General features: G+C 34.4%; 1 protein-coding gene across 13 annotated transcripts in view; it reads right to left on the bottom strand.

Annotated features, from left to right (window-relative positions):
- Window positions 1–24141, bottom strand: part of sky (GTPase-activating protein skywalker) — a 424014-nt gene that overhangs the window by 114399 nt on the left and 285474 nt on the right. Inside the window, exons 1-2 of one of the 13 annotated variants that reach the window (XM_067766883.1) lie at window positions 3385–3771; window positions 908–3325 (exon numbers count right to left, since the gene is read on the bottom strand). The exons of 7 other annotated variants lie outside the window; for them this stretch is intronic. In XM_067766883.1, the coding sequence (XP_067622984.1) occupies window positions 908–1070 (163 nt within the window). In that variant the 5' untranslated portion in view covers window positions 1071–3325; window positions 3385–3771. Of the gene's footprint in view, window positions 1–907; window positions 3772–24141 lie in introns of those variants that run through there. 5 more of the 13 variants (XM_067766888.1, XM_067766889.1, XM_067766891.1 and 2 more) reach the window with 5 other exon arrangements.

Raw genomic sequence — 24141 nt, 5'->3', positions numbered from 1 at the left:
AATAATTTTTTCAATTAAGAAAAATGGTATCATAACATTAATAATAATAAAATAATTATTGTTAGGCCTTGAGCTCGATTCAAACCCGCGATCTTACAAATCAGTAGGCCGATATAACAACAAAAATTGTTAACAAAAACAAGAGGGATTTTCCTGAAAGTTTCGTGGCAGAGTACGGCAATTGGCTTTGTATAAGAGATCGGTTACACAGTCGCAGCAAATACTTCCTTATTTATTTTCATGATATTATTTCTACTTTCGAACTGATTTTGGGAATTGTTTTCTGAACTTACGTATTGTTTTTCATATAGCTCTTGCTGGGTGGAATATTAGAATATATGTTAAAAACACTGTACTTCTAAATATGTTTTAAAACCGCTCTATCTCTTAATATGGATAAAAAACGTCATATTGAGGAATTATTCCGTAAAAGCCCCAAAATGAACTGAATTAATGCTCAGATAGGGGCTTTTCTGCCTGTTTAGTGGAGATTGAGTATACAGTCTGGTAGGTCTTCAATTGGGAAGCACGGAGGAACTAATAGCTTCAAAATTTAAGATTTTTGATTTAGTTCCCTATTGGTCTAGCTGTGCGATATGTTGTATGAGTATTACTGTCTTTTGCATACATTTTTTCAAATATTTTATTTTTGATTTTTGCGCTGTAGTAATTTTATTCAATAATAGCAATCTCACAAAGAGGGGGAGGGGGGGGGGGGGGGGGGATAGTTGCTTTTAGGCAGATACAATTCTTGTATCATCTCCTTAACATTTGCCAGTTTTCTACAGAGAATAAGATTTGGAGTATCTACTAATCACACACCGCCATAATGTAATAAAAAAACTAATGAAACAAATATAAATACATATTTACATTAAAGCACTTTATTGTTTTCTCTTTTGTTTACCTGGACTAAATTGCCAACAATAGCATTTCGTTGTCATATCTGTTGTGCTGGCGGCAATGAAGAGCGGCATTTCAAAAAATTTATCACATTCTGGATCTACATAAACGCTGCTGCGACGACTGAAATTATCCATGTCGCGCAAAGCGATTATTTTGCCAACCATTTTTGTTTTTTTTTTTTTTTTAGCTAAGATGAACTAAAATATTTTTTGAATATTGCACTTTTACTGTGTTTTTTATTTGTTAGACAATTGTAAAATATTTTTTATATTTTTTATGCTTTAACACACTTGCACTGTTTGTACCTTTATTTTTTTATCACAATTATTTTATAAATTTTCTTTTACAGTTCAAGTAAGTATTGATCCAATCAACATCACACATTGTCACATTTAACCTCTCAATATGCACATTTTCACTTTTCTGTTGCACACATTTTATTTTCTTTTGTAAATAAATAAAACTAAATCTGTGGAATTCTTTCTTTTCGCTTTTTCGTTAAATAGTTGATGAGGTTTTCGTTTCGATTGCAAAATCTGCTTTTGTATCACTTGGGTACCAAAACTAAACAATTAATTGCATAGTTACAACAAAATGTAGAAACGTGGAAAAATTTTAATTAATTTGTATCGCTCGTTGTATAAAAACAAAATATTTAATTTTTTTTTTACAAAATTCCTTATAATTATTGTAATTAAGCAAGCGCACGCCAACTCATATGCCACCGCTTTTGAGTACTGCTCGTTTACTAGCTCAATGATCGAATGGCGACCGTCCCGGTATTTAGAATCAACCCATAAAGAAAAAATATGCTCTATGCATTCGTTATAAATTGGTAATCATAAGAACGACCATACGAAAAAGAGGGCAGATACAACAACAATCACACTGTAGGTAGCAATAACAAAACGCTTCTCTACTCTATAATGATAACCTCGCTCGCGTTTTTGTGATCATCTGCCGGTTGGTTGGCGATCGCTTTGTTAGCTGTGCGCGCGCTTGTGTGGCAATCAGCTGGCTGCGATTGTTGAAAGACAAAACACACGACAGCGATGAGCACTGCACTAAGTGTTTGCCGGTGGGAGGGCAACCCAAAGTGAAAGCTTTTCCTAAAACAATTTAGAATAGCAAGCACCAATTTTTATCATAAAAAAGGGTTGTTAAGAGCGAACTCGGTGATCGTTCAGCTCCCATTGCTCTTTGGTAAAGCAAAATAAATTCTTTTAGATACACATCTGTGCTAAGAGAGATTTGAAATGATTAATATTGAGAACATGCGAAAGCTTAAAACTTTATTTTATCTCGTGTATCTTAGAGGCCGGTTAATTAAAGATTTGTTTTCCATTGTGATTATCTGTTGGTATTTACCGGTGCTGATATTAACACATTCATCATTGTATTTTGTTTATGTTTTCTAACTCAAACTATTTATCATAGCTTTGTTTTGTGGCTGAATATGATTCAAAGTTTTTATTTTATTTTTTTTTTTAATTTTGGTAAATTTTTTTGTACTTTTCTATTGCACGCTTTATTGATTTTTAATCATTTGGTAATACAATATGTATAAGAATGTGGTTTAACAAGGGGGAGGAGTAGTGTTTGCACCGCAATGTGCATAAATTGTCTTAGAAAAGTAATTTTGTTAACCTTTATGTCTGGTTATCGATAGGTTGTTATCATATAATCTATGAAATTTTGTTCCGTTATAAAGTTATAACTTGACTATATACAATGTGAGAACATATTCTGTAACATTTTTTTATCATATCTTACATTCCCTCTGGCTAGGGCTCAACATGCGCAAAATATTCAGGAATCAAAGAAGAAGCAACACGAGAGAGGTCTTTAACCGATTTTTACCGACCTTCACTCAGTCTATATAATTTGGCAAGGATAGTGTCTCTTCCGAGTTTTAATGTAAGACCTTTAAAGGCTTTTGTTTACGGCTTGTTAAACGTTCAAAATTTCTTTTTCTAGATGTGGGTGGTGCCACGCCCATGTTCCAAATTTTTTTAGTATTTATGTTTTGCGTTATAAAACCAATTCACTTACCAAATTTCATTAGCCAACGCGGTACTCCGATTTCGGTCATTTTCAGTACCAATCTGGGTCAAGATAAGCCCATATACCGAATTTGAGTAAGATATCTCAATATTTGCTCAAGTTATCGTGTTAACGGACGGAGATGGCTTAATCAAATACTTTTCGATACTGATTATTTTGATATATAGAAGTCTATATGGATATGGAGGACCGATCCGTAGTTTTGTGGCACTTGAAACCCTTCGTATAAGCAGATATCGATTATTTAGACCCTTTTCGCTCTAGCACACAAGGCTCTCATGGTACAACACTAACAAGCAAATAGATTATTTTATACTGAGTTGGAGCATTACTGGTTGAACAAAAACTAGACTCCCTGAAGAATTAGGAAAGCATCAAATCGCGTAAGAGGAAAAAACAAAATTAAGATTTTACCTTGTAATTACCGCCCGAAAAGCTCCAACTCAGTATATTAAAACTGATATTTTGGCCCAATAATATATTTTTCTTTGAAATTTTAAACGCGTTTATCTGAAGCCATCGATGATTTGTTGAATTGAGTAAGTCACGATCAATACGATAATTGTTCAGCTTTAGTGAAAAAAGTTATTCCGATTATTGAATATTTTACAGCTATCGATATTTTATAGCTTTTGCTTTTGTTGTTATTCAATCACTATTATTGTATTGTCACTATAACGAATTTTTTATATGCACTAAATAAATCACCGCTGGTCAAATCATAACTCTCACTCATAACTAAAGTGAGGTAATTTTGTATTGCGTCACTTCATTAAAAATATGAAAACGTTGCACTCATTAGAATATTGCTAATTGCGAAAACTGTGAAATATTTTATTTTCTATGATTGCTTTTTCGATCAGTCAAAAAAGTGGTACTTTTAGCATGTACAGTGTTGGACAAAACTAAAGCAACAAAAATGTCTATGCTTGATTGAATAAAATTTTAAATTTTATATGTGTGTTTATTGACGAAGAAGAAAGAAAAGGTAATAAAAATAGGTGGAAAAGAATATTTCGTTATAATTGCGATATATTTTGCGAAGAACTGTTATGAGTTCTTGTCGTAAGAATAAATCCCTTTATTGCCATACCAAATATTTTAAATAAATTCGGCCTGGGTATCTCACACTAGACTCGTACTGACATAATGGAGTTTCGAAGTTTTTTTTTTTAAAGGTCACACATGAACTATTTAAAATATTCGAAGGTAGCATATTTTTAGTACGAAACAAATGAAAATAAAATATACTTGCTTACCTACTTCATGTAAAAAAAAGTTATTATCAAAAGTGACGGATGGGACAGTGAAATCACCGCCTTTGAAGAGGGTGATTCAATTTAAAGAAGTTTAAGTAATAAGTCTTTCGAAATTCGCACTGATTTATGACAAATTTTCCCCGGAGGTGCTTTAGATTTTCTTTAATGCAATATACAAAAGTTATATTCTTTATTTAGACTCATCGCAATTTCCACGCCTCCATTCGTTTAATTACACTGTGCTACAGTGAAAATACACTCATCAAGTGACCTAGCTAAGATTGTTTATCTAGTCAAGTATAACACGAAACGGTATTTGAAAAATCTGCTATACCCTCAAATTTTTTTTTATTGTTAAAAAACCGTTATTCCATGCTTGTCGGCACATAAAAGTTCCTAGAGGGGCTATTTTTGAACCGATTTCAATTTTTCCAACGGTTTCGGAAAGTTAAATAATGGTATTCTTAATATATAAACAGCAGTTTGTTAGTTTATAAGGTATAAGAAGAAATTTTTCCACTTAAATCTGAAATTTTCGTAAAATTTTTTCGTTTTTTCGAGTTTGACGCCATTTTTTTTGGTACAATTAGAAAAAACATGCTTTAATTACAATAAATATTATTGTTCTACTACTAATTCTGAGTAAAACTAGACCTTATTTATTGAAAAATGTTAAAAATTGACGAAGTTACAACGCTTTTTCGAAAACAAGAATTTCAACCTTTTCCTGCTTCGAATTGTACCAAAAAAATGGCGTCAAACTCGAAAAAAAGAAAAAAATTTACGAAAATTTCAGATTTAAGTGGAAAAGTTTCTTCTTATTCCTTATAAACTAACAAACTGCTGTTTATATATTAAGAATACCATTATTTAACTTTCCGAAACCGTTGGAAAAATTGAAATCGGTTCAAAAATAGCCCCTCTAGGAACTTTTATGTGCCGACAAGCATGGAATAACGGTTTTTTAACAATAAAAAAAATTTGAGGGTATAGCGGATTTTTCAAATACCGTTTCGTGTTAAACTTGACTAGATAAACAATCTTAGCTAGGTCACTTGATGAGTGTATTTACTTTTTTTTTTGTAGCACTGTGTTATTATTTTTTTATTATAAAAAATGACAGCTTATTAACTATGTAGCCACAGTGATCAAACAAATTAGTAGAGCTACTAAGCTTTAAATGATCATTTATCATTAAATATTTAAATTATCTCTATTCTTTCGCACTTAACCGTATCTACGTCAAAGGCGTGTGGCATGTGAAATGAATAAAACAACGTAAACAGTATTCGTATTTATATAGCAATCGATTATGTACTCGCTCGTATAAATGTATATAGGTATGTACACTGGACGGAACAAAATTTACTTTTTCACTAAAGTATCTGAAAGCATTATGCAATCTCTATGGTTTCATCTCTAATTGGAAGGACAACATAAAGGAGTAACGTGGAATAGCTTATAATCGAGTTCCTAGGATGGGCATATGTAAACACGCAAATTATCTATAGAGGATTTAATGTAGATTAGTGCATGCGTAAACGTGGTCTTAAATTTTGAACAATACAGTCCCCGATCACATGCTGAAATGAGCACATACTTTTTTAAATTTTTATTTTTTTTTTCAGAATTGCATAGTTTGTATGAGATGAAAAATGTGATTTTTTTTACGTAAATTACGAAACGAAGTTTTTTACGTCATACAGTTATCCGCCGTCAATTGATAAAATTGCAGAAGTTCTTCAACTAATTACTGGTTAACGAGAAATTACATACAATTTGTCAATAGCGAGTTAAAATGTTCTTTCTGTCCCTTTGGAGGAATTTGTTTTTAGAGATATTTGTTTTCGATTTTTTAAATTTTTATTTGACTCTATTATGTAAAATACTAGATACATAAAAAAAAGCTTTTAGGCAAATTATAAAGATAAAACATACTTTTTTTTCAAACCGTCCAATGTACGTAAATTCACTCTAATGAGTACTAAAAACAAATCACGTGCGCGAGTTGCTTAGGTGCTACGAAGGAATGCCGATAGCGAAAAAACAAGATAAACATGAGAAATCAGAATATAATATTAAAAGCTTTCAAGCCACACTCATTATGATTTCTATCAAATGCATGTATGCATAAATAATTTATAACTTAAATAGTATTAATATTGATACAAATCTTGTATGTGGTTTGCAAATTAAGTACAACAACAATTGTATAAGGCATTTGGCATGGAATGTAATTTGAATATATTTTACAGACATTTTGCTTTGCGGTTTTGGCAGCTGCCATACATGCCCTGTGGTGTGGAATATATTGTGACGAATATTAGCAACACTAAGGGATACTATCATCTCTAAGCCGATACTAAGCAGTGACTTGTATCTACATAAACGAATCAATCATTATGTCTACACATATGTACATACAGCAGCGTAGAGAACTCACAAAAGTATGAAATCATCAGAAAAGTATTTCTCACACATACACATGCATACGAACGTTAGTAGAAGGTTGCAAATAAGAGGAATACCACTAAATTCGTTACAATATTTTTATACTCAACAGAGCAGAGCTCACAGAATATATTAAATTTGTTCGCATAACGGTACCCCGTAACGGCATAAACTACTCGAGATAGATATAGAATTCTATATATCAAAATGATCTGAGCGAAAAAGAAATCCATTTAGCCATGACCGTCCATCCGTCCGTCCTTCTGTCCATAAACACAATAACTTGAGTAAATTTTGAGGTATCTTAATGAAATTTGGTATGTAAGTTCCTGGGCACTCATGTCAGATCGCTATTTAAAATGAACGAAATCGGACTATAACCACGCCCACTTTTGCGATATCGAAAATTTCGAAAAACCGAAAAAGTGCGATAATTCATTACTTGGTACCTTATGACGCAGAATAGAAAATTAGTAAACTTTTGGACAATGGGCGTGGCACCACCCACTTTTAAAAGAAGGTAATTTAAAAGTTTTGCAAGCTGTAATTTGGCAGCTGAGTATGTAATGTTCGGTTACATCCGAACTTAGTCTTCCTTACTTGTTCAAGAATAAATTTTTTCTGCAAGTTAGTTAAATATGTTTACGCGCATAAGTATATTATATTTTGTTTCGTTTTATTCTTTCTGCGATTTGTTTACAAATTATAAACAGACGCATTAGCCTCTCGATTCTATTTGTGTTAAATACAATATTGAAGTTTCTTTTTATTTTAGTTAGATATTTTTTGGCGGTATAATTGCAAAAGCGAGAATTTGGTTAGTCAAGAGGCAAACGAAAACAATGTGAACTGTGTCCAAAAGCAAGCAAATTAGGTACAATAAGCCAAATATGCAAATTAGGGAACAAAGAAGAATTAAATCGAAAACAATAAAAACGAAAGAAAGGTAAAAAAATGTCCATAAAATAAGATGAAAAAAATCTAAATTAAGCTTATAGAATAAAATAATAAAAATAAACCAATAACAATAAATGTTTTGAACAAGTCAAATGAAGTCAAATTAGATAGCAAAACTTAAATAAAGGGTGTATCAATGTAAGAAATAAAAAAATTATTAAACTGAACGATATACAATTGCGAACAGGAAAACTGACCGCTCTTTTCTTAGCAAATTTTATCAGATAAATTTTAATACAGGTTCGATTACAGCTATGAAAATGGCTTTTATGATTATTATTGTAGTATTTGTTCTTTAATTTTTTCTATAATTGAAATATTTTTTTCATTTTGGAATATAAGATAGATAAATAAAATAAAAAATAAATAAATGTAAGGCGCGATAACCTCCGGAGAGGATTAAGGCCGAGCTTCTCTTTCAATTTGCAATATTTCTTACAAATTGGCGGGACGGGTCCTACTTGGTTTATGCCGACTACAAGGCATATTAGTTTTCACTGAGAGCTCTTCATGGCAGAAATACACTCGGAGTGCTTGCCAAATATTGCCGGGGATGACCCGCTTAGAAAAATGTTCTTCTAATTTAAAAACTTTGTTTCTAAAATTTTGATGTTGCTTTTCCCGAGGCGTGAACCCAGGATCTTCGGTGCGGTAGGCGAAGCACGCTACCATCACACCACGGCGGCCGCCGATAAATAGATAGTCAAACAAACCAACGCTGTGTAGCTAAATGGTTAGCGCAGTGTGCCTAAAGGGCCAATTAAAATTCCTTAACCCTAACGTTATAGTAGTAACCATACCCATATCCATAACCATCTCCAATGTGATCGATTAATGGTGCCTTAACCTAAAAATCGTGAAAATTTTATAAAAATGAAGAAAACGCAAAAAATTACAAACATATTCCACAAAAAATAAGTCTCTTAGTCATAACGTATTCAAAACAATGAATAAAATCTACAAATAGTTATTAAATTCACCAACTCAAATATTTTTGGGTTATGGATATGGCAAGAAACCAAAAACGAATTGGTTGGCTATGATATGGATATGGCGTTAGCGTTATGGTATGGCACCATTAATCGATTACATCGATTTCCATAAGGTAGGTTCGATCAGCTGTTTTAAATGGTTATGGTTTTATGGTTATACGTCACCATTAATTGTCCCTTAAAGCGTACTGATGATGAAGGCTTAGCAACTTTCGGAAGGGATCTATCTGCGCAGCTATGGCAGGTGCCTGAAAATTTTTCTAGCATCTATTCCAAAACTAAAAAATAATTTTTCAATTATAGAAAAATTAAAAAAAAAACAATAATTATCGTAAAAATTATTGTGATAGGCCTTGAGCTCGAATCGAACCTGGAATACTTTATCAATAGGCCGATAAAACAAAAACAATTATAAATTTAACTTAGTTTAATTTAATTTTGTTTAATTTGATATATTTAATTTATTTTAATTCAATAAAATTTAATTTATTCCATTCAATTTAATTTTATTTTAATTTAGTTTTATTTTATTTTATTTAATCTAATTTAATATACTTAATTTTATTTTATTTGGTTTCATTTATTTTAATGCATTTAATTTTTTTTATTTTATTTTATATATATATTTTTTTTTATTTATTTATTTTATTCTTTAATTTATTTTATGTTAGTTTTTATCATTTTATTTTATTTTTTATATTTTTTTAAGTTTATCTTGTGCTATTTTATTTTATGTTATTTAGTTTTACTTTATTTGATTTTTTATTTCTTTTGTGTTATTTTATTTTATGTTATTAATTTTACTTGATTTGATTTTTTATTTATTTTGATTAAATTTCATATTTTTAAATAATTTCCTTTTGTTCTTTCTGCAATTATCATTTAATATAATGCTACGGCTGCATTTACATTCTACATGGATCGCCCATATAGGATACCTCTAACAAAAATTACGCTTACACTTACATCTTACATTCAGGAATACCACAAACCGTGAACCGAGATGTTTACATATCAAAAATAAAGTGTAGAATAACTACTCTACAATAATTATAGAAAATTACGGCACGAATCGCCAATTCTTCAACAGCAAGCTTTTTCGGTATCGGCATACGAGACTGAGTATCTGTAGACATTCTATGGTAGAAGCCAGGCCCTGCTCCATTTCAAATTGTGTTATTTTCCTCCAACTTTGCTATTGTTAAATTATAAATGAAACAAGAAGTGCATGGAATACTTTTTGGCGCATTTAACAAATTCTCTTGACATGATCAAATATGCCATTTTTAGATTTAGCATAATCACGGCATATACAACCAACTAGCGAACTGACAACCGGACGAACATAAATGTATAACCAATTCGTTTTTGAAAAATGCACTAACATAGCCCTACTAGACAAATTTGTTTTCCTTTCGTTTATTTTATAGAAAAACCACAGCGATACGACGTAAGAACTCAGCAAGGGGTTGAGCTCAGAATGCAATCGAAATTTCGTTGTAATTAAGTATTCTTCCTTTCCCTTTTTTGTTTAGCTTTACCAATATTACGTTGACAAACTGCAGTTGTAAGTTTTCGTTCACAATTGGCAAAGCAATTGTTTGCGTGAAATTCTACACAAACAATTTACGAAAAATAATTTTAAGTGACATGAATGTTGAGATTTCGTTGAATTGTTTTTGATTACATGTGCCGCTAGTTGTCATTTGAAAAATCGGTTGTCGTTACTAAATGCAACAAAATTATGTATGTTTAAAGTGTTTTGTTGCTACGGTGCAATGCGATAAGTACTTGATACATACGTCATTAAAATTAAACTATAATTGGCATAAAGAATCAGGGAAACAAAATTGCTTTGGTGTTGTAGATAAGAAGCTTTAGATATTTTGAAAATTATATTCTTAGCAGGGTGATACAGGAAAAATATCTACGAAATTAGATAATTGAACCGTAAATACCATTAAGAAGAATGCGGGAAAACAAGTTTTTGTCATACTTCAAAAATGTTACAATATACAGTATGAACTCTTTATCTTCTGTTAAAAATTGCAGACTCCATAATGAGGACGCAAGGTAGCACCGAAACGTGTAGGACGGAGAAGGAATAACTCACAGAACAGTTTTCTTCTGAGGGAATGGGCTTATTACCTAATAACTGTCCAATCGATAAATAACCGCAATTCTAAACCGATCTAGATCATGCAACGCGTCACATATTACTTACGTAAAACGTCATATGAGTTATAAAAAAAGTAAAAATAAGTACCTAAGTGTAATTATCGCTTAATGATCGCTGATATAATGAGATATAACCCTATACAAAATTTATAATAATACAGCGCAGTACTTAACCGCAAGAAATTATATTACTTTTCTCTATTTACATATGAAGCAAACAAGAAAAAAATTTTATGACCAAGTTCAATTACTGGGCTGCACTTTACACCTCGTTATAAAACAAAATCCCTTTACGTTGGGCAATCTTTTCATATTTTGATATTTTTGTGCTCACCCTTTTATGAATTAATGAAATGAAAATAAAATAAAATATAATAAAGATTAAGAGAAAAGAAACTCGTTCGCTTCAAGGCAGTGAGCAAGGGGTAACAAATTGATATAGCAAGAAAATGCAAAACGCAATTTAGTAAAATTATATAAAAACGAACAAAACAAATATTTAACATATTTAATTCAGTGCGCTAAAAATAGTTCTTTTTAGACAATGTAGACTTCGTGCAAATATTTACACACAGCTAAAGGTAAAGAGAAGTCAGTCACACGAGCCTGATAATTTTATTATGAATGCTGTGGCAAAATCGTGAAACAGCGAATTGAACAAAAATGTTCGTTAAAAAAACTACATCATATAAGACTATATTTTTGTAAATAGACCAAAACGGGAAATTTTGTTTTTTTTGATGGTCTAATATTGTTATCAAGTAGATAGTGGAACTGTTAGCGAGCTTAATACTTTAATTGCTCATATTTCTTATAAAAGTACACTTTTGAGCCTCCTACAATATTCTGTGGAGTAGTCAGCCCAGTAGAACAGCTGGTTTGCTCAGAGAACGTGGACGGTTTTTAGATATATATTAAGATTAAGATATAGATAGACATGATAAAGATAGAGATAAATTTAAAAATAAAGATCAATATCAAGATCAACATCAAGATAAAGACAAAAACAAAGACAAAGACAAAGATGATGAAGATGAAGATAAAGATAAATACAAATATAAAGACAAAGATAAAGATGAAGATTAGGATAAAGATATACAAATTTTAAAACACAAACACCATAGCTAAAGCCAAAGTAAAATTTTTTTTAAATATAGAGAAAGTTTGTAGAACAAAGACCAACATTTTATCAGTTCCGGTTAAGGTAATCACCAATTCCGTTTTATATAATCACGCTTTCCTTTCCGCCCGTTGAATTTCATATTTGCGAACTGATAGCCTGATGTTTGTGTTGTTGTTATAGTGATAAAGACACTCCCTGAAGGTTTTAGGGAGCGTTATCGATGTTGAAGGTGTTTGCCGGATAGATCCGGTTAGTTCCGGTTAGAAGCACCATTCAAGTACCAGTCCGACAATCTCGGGAACGACTTTATATGACCACATTAAACCTTCTAGGTTATTCCCCACCCCCCCCCCCCCCCCCAACACCTAATTCCATGAGGAACTTGGTGTCGCCAGAGCATCGCCGGCGAAATATGTGTTTGATACATTCATATTTCTAGCAGTATTCGCCTCCCAAAGGTGACGTTGACAATTGGGTTGCCAAAGCTGTGAATTGCACTTATCAACCTCTAGAATCACTGGCAGAGTGCGATGGGCGACTCACTTCGCTGTTCCCTTCTCCCTGAGTTTATGGACCGTTTTGGAGTTTACCATACCGTACCAATACTGGTGTGTGAATGTATTATAACGAAGAAACTCAAATATAAAACGCGAAGTCCAAATAAATATTTTAATAATATCGATACTTCCATACAAAGTGTAAAACAAACACAAATGCAACAACAAAATTTAAACATCGTTATCTGGTAGTACTTAAAAAATAGATAAATTTAAAAATTATGACACAGTATAAGAGCGAGCAAATGACACATGTCAAGTGCCTGAAAAAAATCTTTACGTAAGACTCTTCACTTACTGATTCTATCACTCACATTTGCCTAGTCAACATTTTAAAGAATCTATTGAAACGAGTTGCACAGGCGGTACGCAACAAATTTATTTATCAGCTTTAGAGCTCTTTTCCATTTGGTGTCAACTTGGACAGAACTGATTGTTTTACGATTACGTTACCTACTCATCCAATTACGAACGATGAAAATTTCGTTTTTTTGAAGTTCAGAACTATTTTTCGAAGCTCAGAAAACTACGATTCACAAAATTACAATTATAGTTCGGAAAGTTTCATTTGTAGTACAGAATATTTCAATTAAAGTTCACAATTTTAATTTCTAGTTCAGAAAATTGAATTTTTAGATCGGAATTTTATTTGTAGTTTATAGTTTAAAGAGTTGACAATATAGTTCCAAAGATGTATTTGTGGTTCAAAAAGTTACAACTGTAGCTCAGAAACTTTCTGCATTTAACCAAAGAAAGTTGTAGTCCAGAAACAGATAATGAGATAAAAGCAGCGATGAGTTAATATAATGCCTTAATGAAAAATCACAATTGGGATTACATACTAGCTAAACATCCAGTTAATAAGAAAATAACACTGGTGGAGAAAATGGCACATTTTGTCTGTTGCATGGAGTTTTTCTTTTGTTTCACACTAATTGGGGGTCGCTTATTTCAAATCTGCCCTCAAATTTCTTCCAAAATCCCGAGTGAAACGAATTTATATGGACTTATTAGTTTCCCTATAGGAAACTACTAATAAGCCCTGGCTTCCAAGTTTCGTATGAAAAAGTTCTGTTGAGTGATTAAGCTTATGGGCAAATAAAAAAATACCTCATTTCAAGTGCCAAGCTCCTGTGATATGGCGTGAACTGTCGCGTGGTTAACATAACAGGAATAAAACACAGAAACCACTCTAAATAGATTTATCCCAATCTACTATCCCACTAGTTCCCAGGCACCTTATAATATTACCTCCTTTGCATATCAAATTGGGTCTTATGTAAAGGCCTTAGACAAAAGTGGTGAGTGTTTAAAATACATTTCTAAATCATTGAAAATGGTGAAATCTGGGATTTTTGAAAAACTAATTTGTGATCCAGAGTTCACTAGCCGCATGAAATCACCTGCAAAAGTCTGTATGGGACAAGAATATTCTAGAAATGTCAACTGCTTGTAATCTAAATACAGTGTACTCTCTCTTAAACGGACACCTAAGAGACTGCCAAATTTGCCCGCTTATGAGAGGTGACCGCTTATGAGAAAAGTATTATTGATGAATGTTTAAACAGTTTTATTTGCAAAACAAGAATATGACTGAGTTAGGAGGTTCATAAAGCTTTGTTCATAAATTAAAGAATAAAGTTTTGTGTACAAAATATTCAAAATAATTTAAAAAAGTCAGAAATTAATTTTGCGAAACGCTCTAAGCCTTGCAGATTTTCCAATAACAAAAAGGAGTTCTTTTTCTCCAGCCATATTGACGCAGTGTAAAATCGTGAGTCTATCTTTAGCCCGTTTTCCACCCGTGCATTTTTCACCTTTTAATGCAAATGTTTTATCGGGTAATGCTCGGAAGAATAAGCCAGTCTCATCTGCATTATAAATATGTATTTCGTGAATCATATCCTTCAAACAAATATGGTACTTTTGCGAAAAAATTTTGACGTCATCTTGGTTTACACTGCCGGCTTCTCCAGAAATTGTACGGAAAGTTATGTTGTGACGTTTTTTAAACCTTTCTAGCTAGCTGGATGATGCACTAAAATCATCGTAATTGAGTCTCACTGTAATTTCTTTAGCTTTGCTCCTTATAAGTGTGCCTGACAGAGGAATGCTCTTATTTCGAGGCTTCACAAACCATTCGTAGCACAATTTATCAATATTAAGGCCTTTGGGCTTCCGCAGACTCCTTTTTCTCTCCGGGTTGACGTCAGTGTCTTGCGTTTTGCTGATCTTACATATCTTTCTTATGAATTTCAATGACATTAACTTTGTCTTTAATACTCAACACTACTTTAGGCATTGCGATTCACGTACGTACCCACACAAGAAGATACTAAGTACGTGCATGCAATAGGTACATACATTTTTATGTTTTTTACTGTATTGAAAACAGGTTCTTCGTATTTAGGGGATTCCCCTACATCCATGCACGTATTAGTGAATAAGCAACAGCTGTACGAATATGGTAAAGAGTAAATGAAAAAAATTGTTGTAAGCTGTCCGGTTATGGGAAAATAAAAAGCCCTTTGGGGTAAAAAGCAAGTGTCCGCGATCGCTACCAAACAAAAACAAAAAATGTGCCTACGGGAAGGTGTGGAATAATTGGGGGGACTAGCACATACACATAACTAAATACAAAGCTTATTTGTTCGTGAATGGAAAAACGAAGCACGAGACTTTTATTAGCAACAATTCAATGGCAGTAGCAGAAGCAGTGACGACGATCGCTGCATTCACAACGCACGCGCTTTTGCTGCAGCCCGCAACGACAAAAACGAGCCGTACAAGTTAAAAAAAAAATCAACATTAAATATATGTTTGTTGATTTTACATGAGATATTAGATATTTTGCCACAAGAAGAGCGTAAACATTTTTCAACACGCGAGCATACGATTATCGAAAGCCCAACTACGAACGAACTTGCTGATATCACGTACGCTACACTTATCGCGGTGAACTGTTCAAACGCGTTGACGAGAAAAAAAGTTAGATCACATTTAACGCAAACACAACGCGCGAAAAAGGTTGTTCTCAAAAGTATTCTTATCTCTCACTTAAACACACATTAACGTGCGTAATTCTCTAAGCATACATCACTACAACTGATCGTCATTCGATTGTTTAACACGATCGATAAAAAATTAAAGCGAATAAAACCGCCAAAACACTTATACCGTATATTTATTTACTGATTACTTTTGACCGGTGTACTGCACTGTGACAGGGCGAAATCTATACTAATTCTCACGCTGAGAATGTGTGCGCATATAAAGTGATCTTGTTAAAACTGCGAAAATTGTTTATTGCAATTGAAGAGAAGTAAATAGAAGGGGAAAAGAAGATGCAGTGAGGGAAATAGATAGATATGAGCAAATATTCGTAGAATTCAATTCGTTTTGAAACGGTTTTATTTAGGTTGACTTGACACTGGCGGCCGCCGTGGTGTGATGGTAGCGTGCTCCGCCTACCACACCGTATGCCCTGGGTTCACACCCCGGACAAAGCAACATCAAAATTTTTGAAATAAGGTTTTTCAATTAGAAGAAATTTTTTCTAAGCGAGGTCGCCCCTCGGCAGTGTTTGGCAAGCGCTCCGGGTGTATTTCTGCAATGAAAAGCTCTCAGTGAAAACTCATCTGCCTTGCAGATGCCGTTCGGAGTCGGCATAAAACATGACGCAAATTGGAAGAGAAGCTCGGCCTTAGATCTCTTCGGAGGTTATCGCGCCTTACATTTATTTTTTTTTTTTATGACAGGCTGCACGGCCGTTGTGAACCAATTTTGTAATTGAAATTTAAGTAACTTCCCGATAAGCTACAAGCTTGAAACCTGGAATATAGTTCAGAAACCGATGACAATGCAATAATAAGAAAAAAATCGCCGCTAGGTGGCGCAAGGATCGAGATATTCACAAAAATCTGGTCCGATTTGGCTCATATTTGGAACACATAATACATACAAGAATAGAAAGCGACCTATGAAAAAATCGCCTCTAGGTGGCTCGATCCTTGCGCCTATTCACAAAAATCGTATTTGTGGTCCAATTTGGCTCATATTTGGAACAAATATTACATACAGTCCGGTATAAATGACATCAAAATATCTTGGAGTTGGAGGAGGGACAAGCTTACGTGGCGCAGAGTCGAGTAAAGTCTTTGGAAGGATTATGTATTGAAGAATTAGATTGTAACAAATTGTCAGGAAAGTCCTTGATGAGAAATAATAGGCAATTAAATAAAGACCAAAAACTTGAAAAAAAATAATAAAAACAATAATTAAAAAAATTTTTTTAGCTAAACGGTTTTATTGAAAACAATACTTACATGAAGTAATAATAATACTAAAAGTTAGAAAATAATTAGGTAGGTGCTAGGTACTAGTCATCACACTCTTCATCAATATAGGGCGTTGATCAGACAATTAAATAAAAGCGTTGGACGCGTAAAATTTCTATTGATAGTCATAAGTAAGACCAACTGAACCTTAATCAGGTTATGCTACGCCTCACATTTTAAAAAATTTCACGCGTTACTTTTGCTTTTGACAGTCGAAAGGAAAGTGCCGTGAAAATCAATGTAAGATGGTGATCATGATCAGACGCTCGCGCTCGGAAAGATCACAATGACGTATGTATTTGAACAATAAAAATTACTGTTCGCAGTTTATATCTGTGAAACAGAAGCAGTTACACACAGTTTTAACCAAACATGATTACTTTCGATCAGAAAAGAAACCTAGTGTATGATCACTTAAATTTCCTTTAGATCTTGCGTGAGCGATCGTTGGGAAATGAAATAAGGCTCCTTTTAAGAATCCTGCAAAATCATGTATTTATCATTTGCACCAAATTTGCTGTAAGGGCTAGATCTGTACGAATTATTGATCTATATATCTCTATGTTACATTTCTTATGCCTCCATTTGCTTCTAAGTCGTAAGGAATATTGTTGAAACGTACTCGATTTGTTTTGTTGAAACTGGATTGTGAAAACTGATGACATATTAAATTAATTCCACATTAACTGTTTAAGCTAAAAATTTGCATACATTCATCCAAGACTTCGTAGCCTTACCCGTTTAGAATACAGAATATTTTGCTTTCAAATAATGAATGCCTGAAAACATGTCCAGTTAAATAAAATAATTAATTTGCATTTATTGTTATTTTTTTGTTTTTTTTAGCAAAATTGTAGAGGAAGGTGATGAAAAAAAAATGTGTTTCATTTTGTGTACAAGTTCTGTGGATTTGGTTAATTGAAATTTATATATGAGACTATTAAAATGTGGTATCAGTATTGGCGTTAGATTCAACTGCTGCTTTAGGAATTAAACTGGCTAATTCAAGCGCCTGTTTAGTTATAAAAAAAGTGCTTTGTAGCTGCCTAATCGCACATTTTTCTTAAATATTTTTAAACGTTTTAAATGCGCTTATATTAGCTGCACGTGTATGTTTGAATGTATGTAACTCCCTTTTATACAAAATAATGAAAAAAACAAGTAAGGACGGGCCTATCCGGATATACCACCCCTAGCAGCGTGACGGCGGTCCTATAGAGGTTTACCGACCTGGCGTCGTCACAGGCAATTGGCTTGGCATTGCCCTGGAACCACCCTGCATCGGTGTAAGATGGCGGTGGACCAGGGTTGGATCCACTTCCACTGTTGTTTCGGGATCCTGACATCTTCCCTGCTCTCGTCTATAATTCCAATGATCTGCCGACCCTTGGCAATTTCGGCGAAAGACCGCGTCCAGCCTCCCTGCGTCTTGGCCCTTTTCGGTGCTGTGGGGTTGGATTCATCCATGGACCGCTGGCGTTTCGAGGTTTCATCACTCTCGACAAAAACTTTTAAAATTACTTGAACTAAAAAATTAAAAATAAATAATAGTTTAAAAAAAACTAAAAAAACACGCTTTTATAGCTAACCGAACTAAAAAGTAGAAAATAATTTTCAATTAATAAGAGTTTATATAACAGTAGTAGAAGGTCAAACAATCATTTATAGTTAATCACCTCAAAATAAAATTATAATAAAATCTAAGTTATTAACAGAATAATTTAGTTCAGATTAAAAAGTTTGGGGTGCATTTGACTACATTTCATATCTTTCCTCTCAGATAGTTGCCAATAGAATGATTGTAACATTCAATATCAAGCACCCCACGCTTTTTACTGTGAAATAAATTATTCTTGTTGAAAACCTACTGTAGTTGAGAACTACACATGTGATATTTAAGTTTTCTCTTTCAACAACAATACCTTTGAGTTTCATGTATTTGAAAAATTTTCTGAAGAATTTGATGTAATTTTTTCTATCTTGAATAAATCAACGAATTGTTAAGACGTATAAACGTTTAATTCAAGTCTTTTATTTTACATCGGGCTTCCTGCAGAAATAAAGTTTCAACAGGTTATGGGCCCAGAGTCCGTGTCGGTGTAAAATTTAAATAAAATATTCGTATATATTCGCGTTTGTCGCATAGTCTCGTTGATTTAAAAATGGGTTCGCTATACCAGATTGAAAAATTAGACGATACAAATTACGACACGTGGTGCATTCAGATGCAGTGTGTCCTTGTACATGCGGAGATTTGGACCGTGGTAAACGGCGATTTTGCAAAGCCAGAAGATGCCGAATTATTGGTTAAATGGAAAGCCGAAAATGAAAAAGCCTTGGCTACAATGATGCTGTGTGTAAAGCCATCACAATTAGGTTATCTTAAAAACTGTACCAATGCCTCCGAAGCATGGCAAAAGTTAAAATGTGTATATAAGCCAAGTGGACCAATAAGAAAGGTGACATTATATAAAAAACTTTTTGAATCTCAGTATGTCTGAAGGTACATCAATGGTACACCATATTCAAGAGTTTATGAATGTATCTGAAAAATTAGCAGAAGTAGGCATAGATTTGAACGAGGAACTTTTAGTTATTATATTGCTATCTAGTTTGCCTGGAAATTTTGAAAATTTTGTTATAGCAATAGAAACTCGTGATTTTTTTTCCAACGTTTGAAGTTTTGAAGGCAAAGCTGTTAGAGGAGTTTGACCGGCAGAATCAAAAGGAGAAGGGCAATGGAGTTGTAGCCAATCAGCAAGTTTTTCTCGCAAATTCTAAAGGAGAAAGCAAATCGGGAAAGAAACAATTTAACGGCAAGTGCTTCAACTGTGGCAAGCGTGGACATATGGCGTCGAAGTGTAGAGCGCCGAAAAAGATTAGAAACGAGCAGAAAGAGCAGTGTTCATTTGCAACATTAGCAGCAGCAGATGTCACAGGTTTCAGCAGAACATCATGGTGTCTCGATAGCGGTGCCTCCACTCATATATGTAGTGAGCGAAATATGTTCGTTTCTCTCAGAGAAAGTAAAGAGAGAGTGATGTTGGCGACGGAAACTTATGTGGAAGCTGAGGGAATAGGCAGCGTTGAAATAAATGGAAATTGTAAAATTATTTTAAAAGATGTATTGTTTGTACCAACAATGATTGGAAATTTTATATCTGTTGGAAAAGCTATAAGTAATGGTGTAAGTGTAACATTTACAGATGATTGTGCTATCCTAAAGAAACAATGCGGCTACATTTTGTTAAAAGCTGCAAAGAAAAACAATTTATACATTTTTGACGTAAATACTCGAATTAAAGCACATTCGTGTTTTAGTGCAGCCGAAGAGAATGCAATGATTTGGCATAAGCGTTATGGGCATTTGAACTTTCAAAGTCTAGGAGAGTTGTCCAATCGAAAAATTGTCAATGGGTTGGATTTGAAAAGTATGCCAAAAAATATAAATTGTGACGTTTGCATGAAAGCTAAAATATGTGCGCGGCCATTTCCAAAGAACAGCGAGCATTCTTCGGTAAATTTGTTAGATTTAATTCATTCTGATGTGTGTGGCCCTATGCCCACAGTGTCTCTTGGTGGCGCACGTTATTTTGCCACTTTCATAGATGATAAGTCCAAGCGCATATTTGTTTATTTTTTGAAATCAAAAAATGAAGTATTTGAAAAATTCAAAACGTTTAAAAGCCTCGTAGAATGTCAAACAGAGAGAAGAATAAAAGTTCTCAGGAGTGACAATGGGACAGAGTACATAAATCGTGAGTTTGACGATTTTTTGAGTGCATGCGGCATACAGAGGCAGCTAACCGTTCCTTACACTCCTCAGCAAAACGGAGTTGCAGAAAGAGCGAACAGGACGATTGTTGAAATGGCTCGAAGTATGCTTATACAAGCTGGCTTATGCAAATCTCTTTGGGCAGAAGCAGTTGCAACAGCTGTATACATACGGAACAGATCGGTTACAAAGCAGTTAGGTGATAAAACTCCATACGAGATGTGGACGGGGTTCAAGCCCAATGTTAAACATTTCCGAATTTTTGGTGCAAAATCATTTGGACTCGATAAGAGTCAGCACAAAAAGTTTAATGAAAGAGGCAAAGAGTATACGTTTGTGGGATATTCCTTGACAGCAAAAGCATATCGGCTTTACGATTTTGAACAGAGACGAGTAGTAGAAAAACGCGATGTAATTTTCGATGAAGGTGTATTGGGCAATGCAGGGAACGCACAACTGAAAGAGATAGATAGAGATCACGTATTAGTTGAAGTAAATGGAGCAAAGAACAATGGGCAAAATGAGGAAACAACGTTGAGTTCTGAAGAGAAAATAGTGGCACATGAGGCTCATTTTGAGGAGGAGCAATATGAAACAGCATCAGACAAATCAAATAGTCAAGCAAGTGCTGAAGAAAATGAAGACCAAGATGAATACGATAATCGTAGTGTCAGCGAGACAACTACTTATGCGAAACGCGGAAGGGGAAGACCAAAAGTGCTGCGCACAGGCAATCCTGGTCGGCCACGTAAAGAGTACCACTTAGTGAATTTGGCTGAAAGAGATACTATCACAATCCCACGCACGGTATCAGAAGCCTTATCAAGTGATGAAAGTCAAGAATGGAAACAAGCAATGGAAAAAGAGTATGACTCTCTTATAAATAAAGGAACGTGGGTTTTAGTTGATTTGCCAGAAGGCAAACGAAAGATTGGATGCAAATGGGTTTTCAATTTGAAACGTGACCAACATGGCAATATTGAGCGTTACAAAGCAAGACTGGTTGCTAAAGGGTGCAGTCAGCAGTATGGTGTAGACTACCTCGAAACATTTTCGCCTGTTGTACGTTATGCAACCATACGTATGTTATTTGCATTAGCCGCGGAGCTAGAGCTACATATGCATCAGCTAGATGTCTCAACAGCGTATCTCAATAGTGACTTAGAGGATGAGGTTTTCATGGCGCAACCTGAGAGGTTCGTAAGTTCGAGTCACCCTAATCGAGTCTTAAAGCTAAACAAAGCTATTTATGGACTAAAGCAGTCAGGCCGTGAATGGAATCATAAGTTGGATTCTATTTTGAAAAGTTTTGGTTTTGAAAGCTGCAAAACGGAACCGTGTTTGTACAAAAAGAATGAAGGCAATAAATACAATTTGATAGCAGTTTACGTCGATGATATAATTGTTGCTTGTTCGAGTGAGACAGATCTAGTGATGATAAAGAGAAAAATAGCAGAGAGTTTTGATATAGTTGACAAAGGCAGAGTTCATCATTTTCTTGGTATGGAGATTGAGCGCGTTGGCAGCGTTGGTGCTATCTCTGTTGGGCATACAAATTATGTGCAAAACTTATTAAAACTTTATGGCATGGAGCAATGCCGAGGGGCTTCTACGCCACTAGATCCTGGTTTCACAACTAAATGTTGTATAGATGAGTGCGAGAGAGTAGACACTACAAAATACCAATCCCTTATCGGTATGTTGATGTATCTGGCTGTAACAACTAGACCAGATATTCTACATTCGGTTAGCAAATTGGCACAACGCAACCAAGAACCTCATATTGAACACGAGAAAGCGGCAAAGCATATTTTAAGGTACCTTTCGGTAACTAAAAACTTAAAGCTTCATTTCAGAAAGACTGGCAAGCAAGCTGAAGGTTTCGTTGACGCAGATTGGGGTAGTAGTGTAGAGGACAGGAGGTCATATACTGGTTATGTTTTCAAACTAGCAGGGTGTGCATTTTCTTGGGAGAGCAAAAAACAAACTTCAGTTGCATTAAGTAGCACAGAAGCGGAATATATGGCGCTTTCAGCAGCTGCGAAAGAGGCTGTGTACTTGAAAAAATTACTATGCGAAGTGAATTTTTACAGAGGCGAAGGTCCATTTACAGTATATGGCGATAATTTGAGTTCACATCAATTGGCAAAGAATCCGGTTTATCATAATCGGAGCAAACATATTGATATTAGGTATCACTACATAAGAGAAGTAGTTAAGAGTAATATTGTGAATTTAAAATATTTGAGTACAGATAATATGCCAGCTGATATAATGACCAAGAACCTTTGTAAAACGAAACATATTAAATTAATAGATTTACTTGGAATGAAAAATGATTGAAAATATAAAAACGTAATTGTTGTTGAGGAGAAGTGTTGAAAACCTACTGTAGTTGAGAACTACACATGTGATATTTAAGTTTTCTCTTTCAACAACAATACCTTTGAGTTTCATGTATTTGAAAAATTTTCTGAAGAATTTGATGTAATTTTTTCTATCTTGAATAAATCAACGAATTGTTAAGACGTATAAACGTTTAATTCAAGTCTTTTATTTTACATCGGGCTTCCTGCAGAAATAAAGTTTCAACAATTCTGTTAATAACTTAAATTTTATTATAATTTTATTTTGAGGTGATTAACTATAAATGATTGTTTGACCTTCTACTACTGTTATATAAACTCTTTTTAATTGAAAATTATTTTCTACTTTTTAGTTCGGTTAGCTATAAAAAGCGTGTTTTTTTAGTTTTTTTAAACTATTATTTATTTTTAATTTTTGAGTTCAAGTAATTTTAAAAGTTTTTGTCGAGCGTGATGAAACCTCGAAACGCCAGCGGTCCATGGAAGAATCCAACCCCACAGCACCGAAAAGGGCCAAGACGCAGGGAGGCTGGACGCGGTCTTTCGCCGAAATTGCCAAGGGTCGGCAGATCATTGGCATTATAGACGAGAGCAGCGAAGATGTCAGGATCCCGAAACAACAGTGGAAGTGGATCCAACCCTGGTCCACCGCCATCTTACACCGATGCAGGGTGGTTCCAGGGCAATGCCAAGCTAATTGCCTGTGACGACGCCAGGTCGGTAAACTTCTATAGGACCACCGTCACGCTGATAGGGGTGGTATATCCGGACGCGCGCCTCAAGGTAGTGGAGGCGCGTGATATCCCCTCACTACCAAGGGCTAGAGCCTGGGTTCCAGTGTCGCCAACGGACCCAGCTGACATCCTGGAGCTGCTCCAGGAGTACAACCCGCCACAGGTTTGGAAGTCAACCCGGATAAAACCGAGCTTGTTCTCTTCACGAGGAGATACAAAGTACCAAATCTTACACCGCCAAGAATTGGGGTACGTTCTTAGCGTTTAGCGATCAAGTCAAGTATTTCGGAGTCATTCTGGATAGGAAGCTATTATGGAGTAACCATATAGTGGAGCGATCCAAGAAGGCATCAGCAGAGCTGTTCAACTGCAAGAGGGCAATTGGCACCTCCTGGGGATTCTTCCCTAAGGTGACTTACTGGATTTACACAGCCATTGTGCG

The sequence above is a fragment of the Eurosta solidaginis genome, chromosome 2 (genome assembly GCF_040869045.1).
Source record: "Eurosta solidaginis isolate ZX-2024a chromosome 2, ASM4086904v1, whole genome shotgun sequence".
Classification (NCBI taxonomy): Eukaryota; Metazoa; Arthropoda; class Insecta; order Diptera; family Tephritidae; genus Eurosta; species Eurosta solidaginis.
This window is presented reverse-complemented; position numbering and strand designations above follow the sequence as displayed.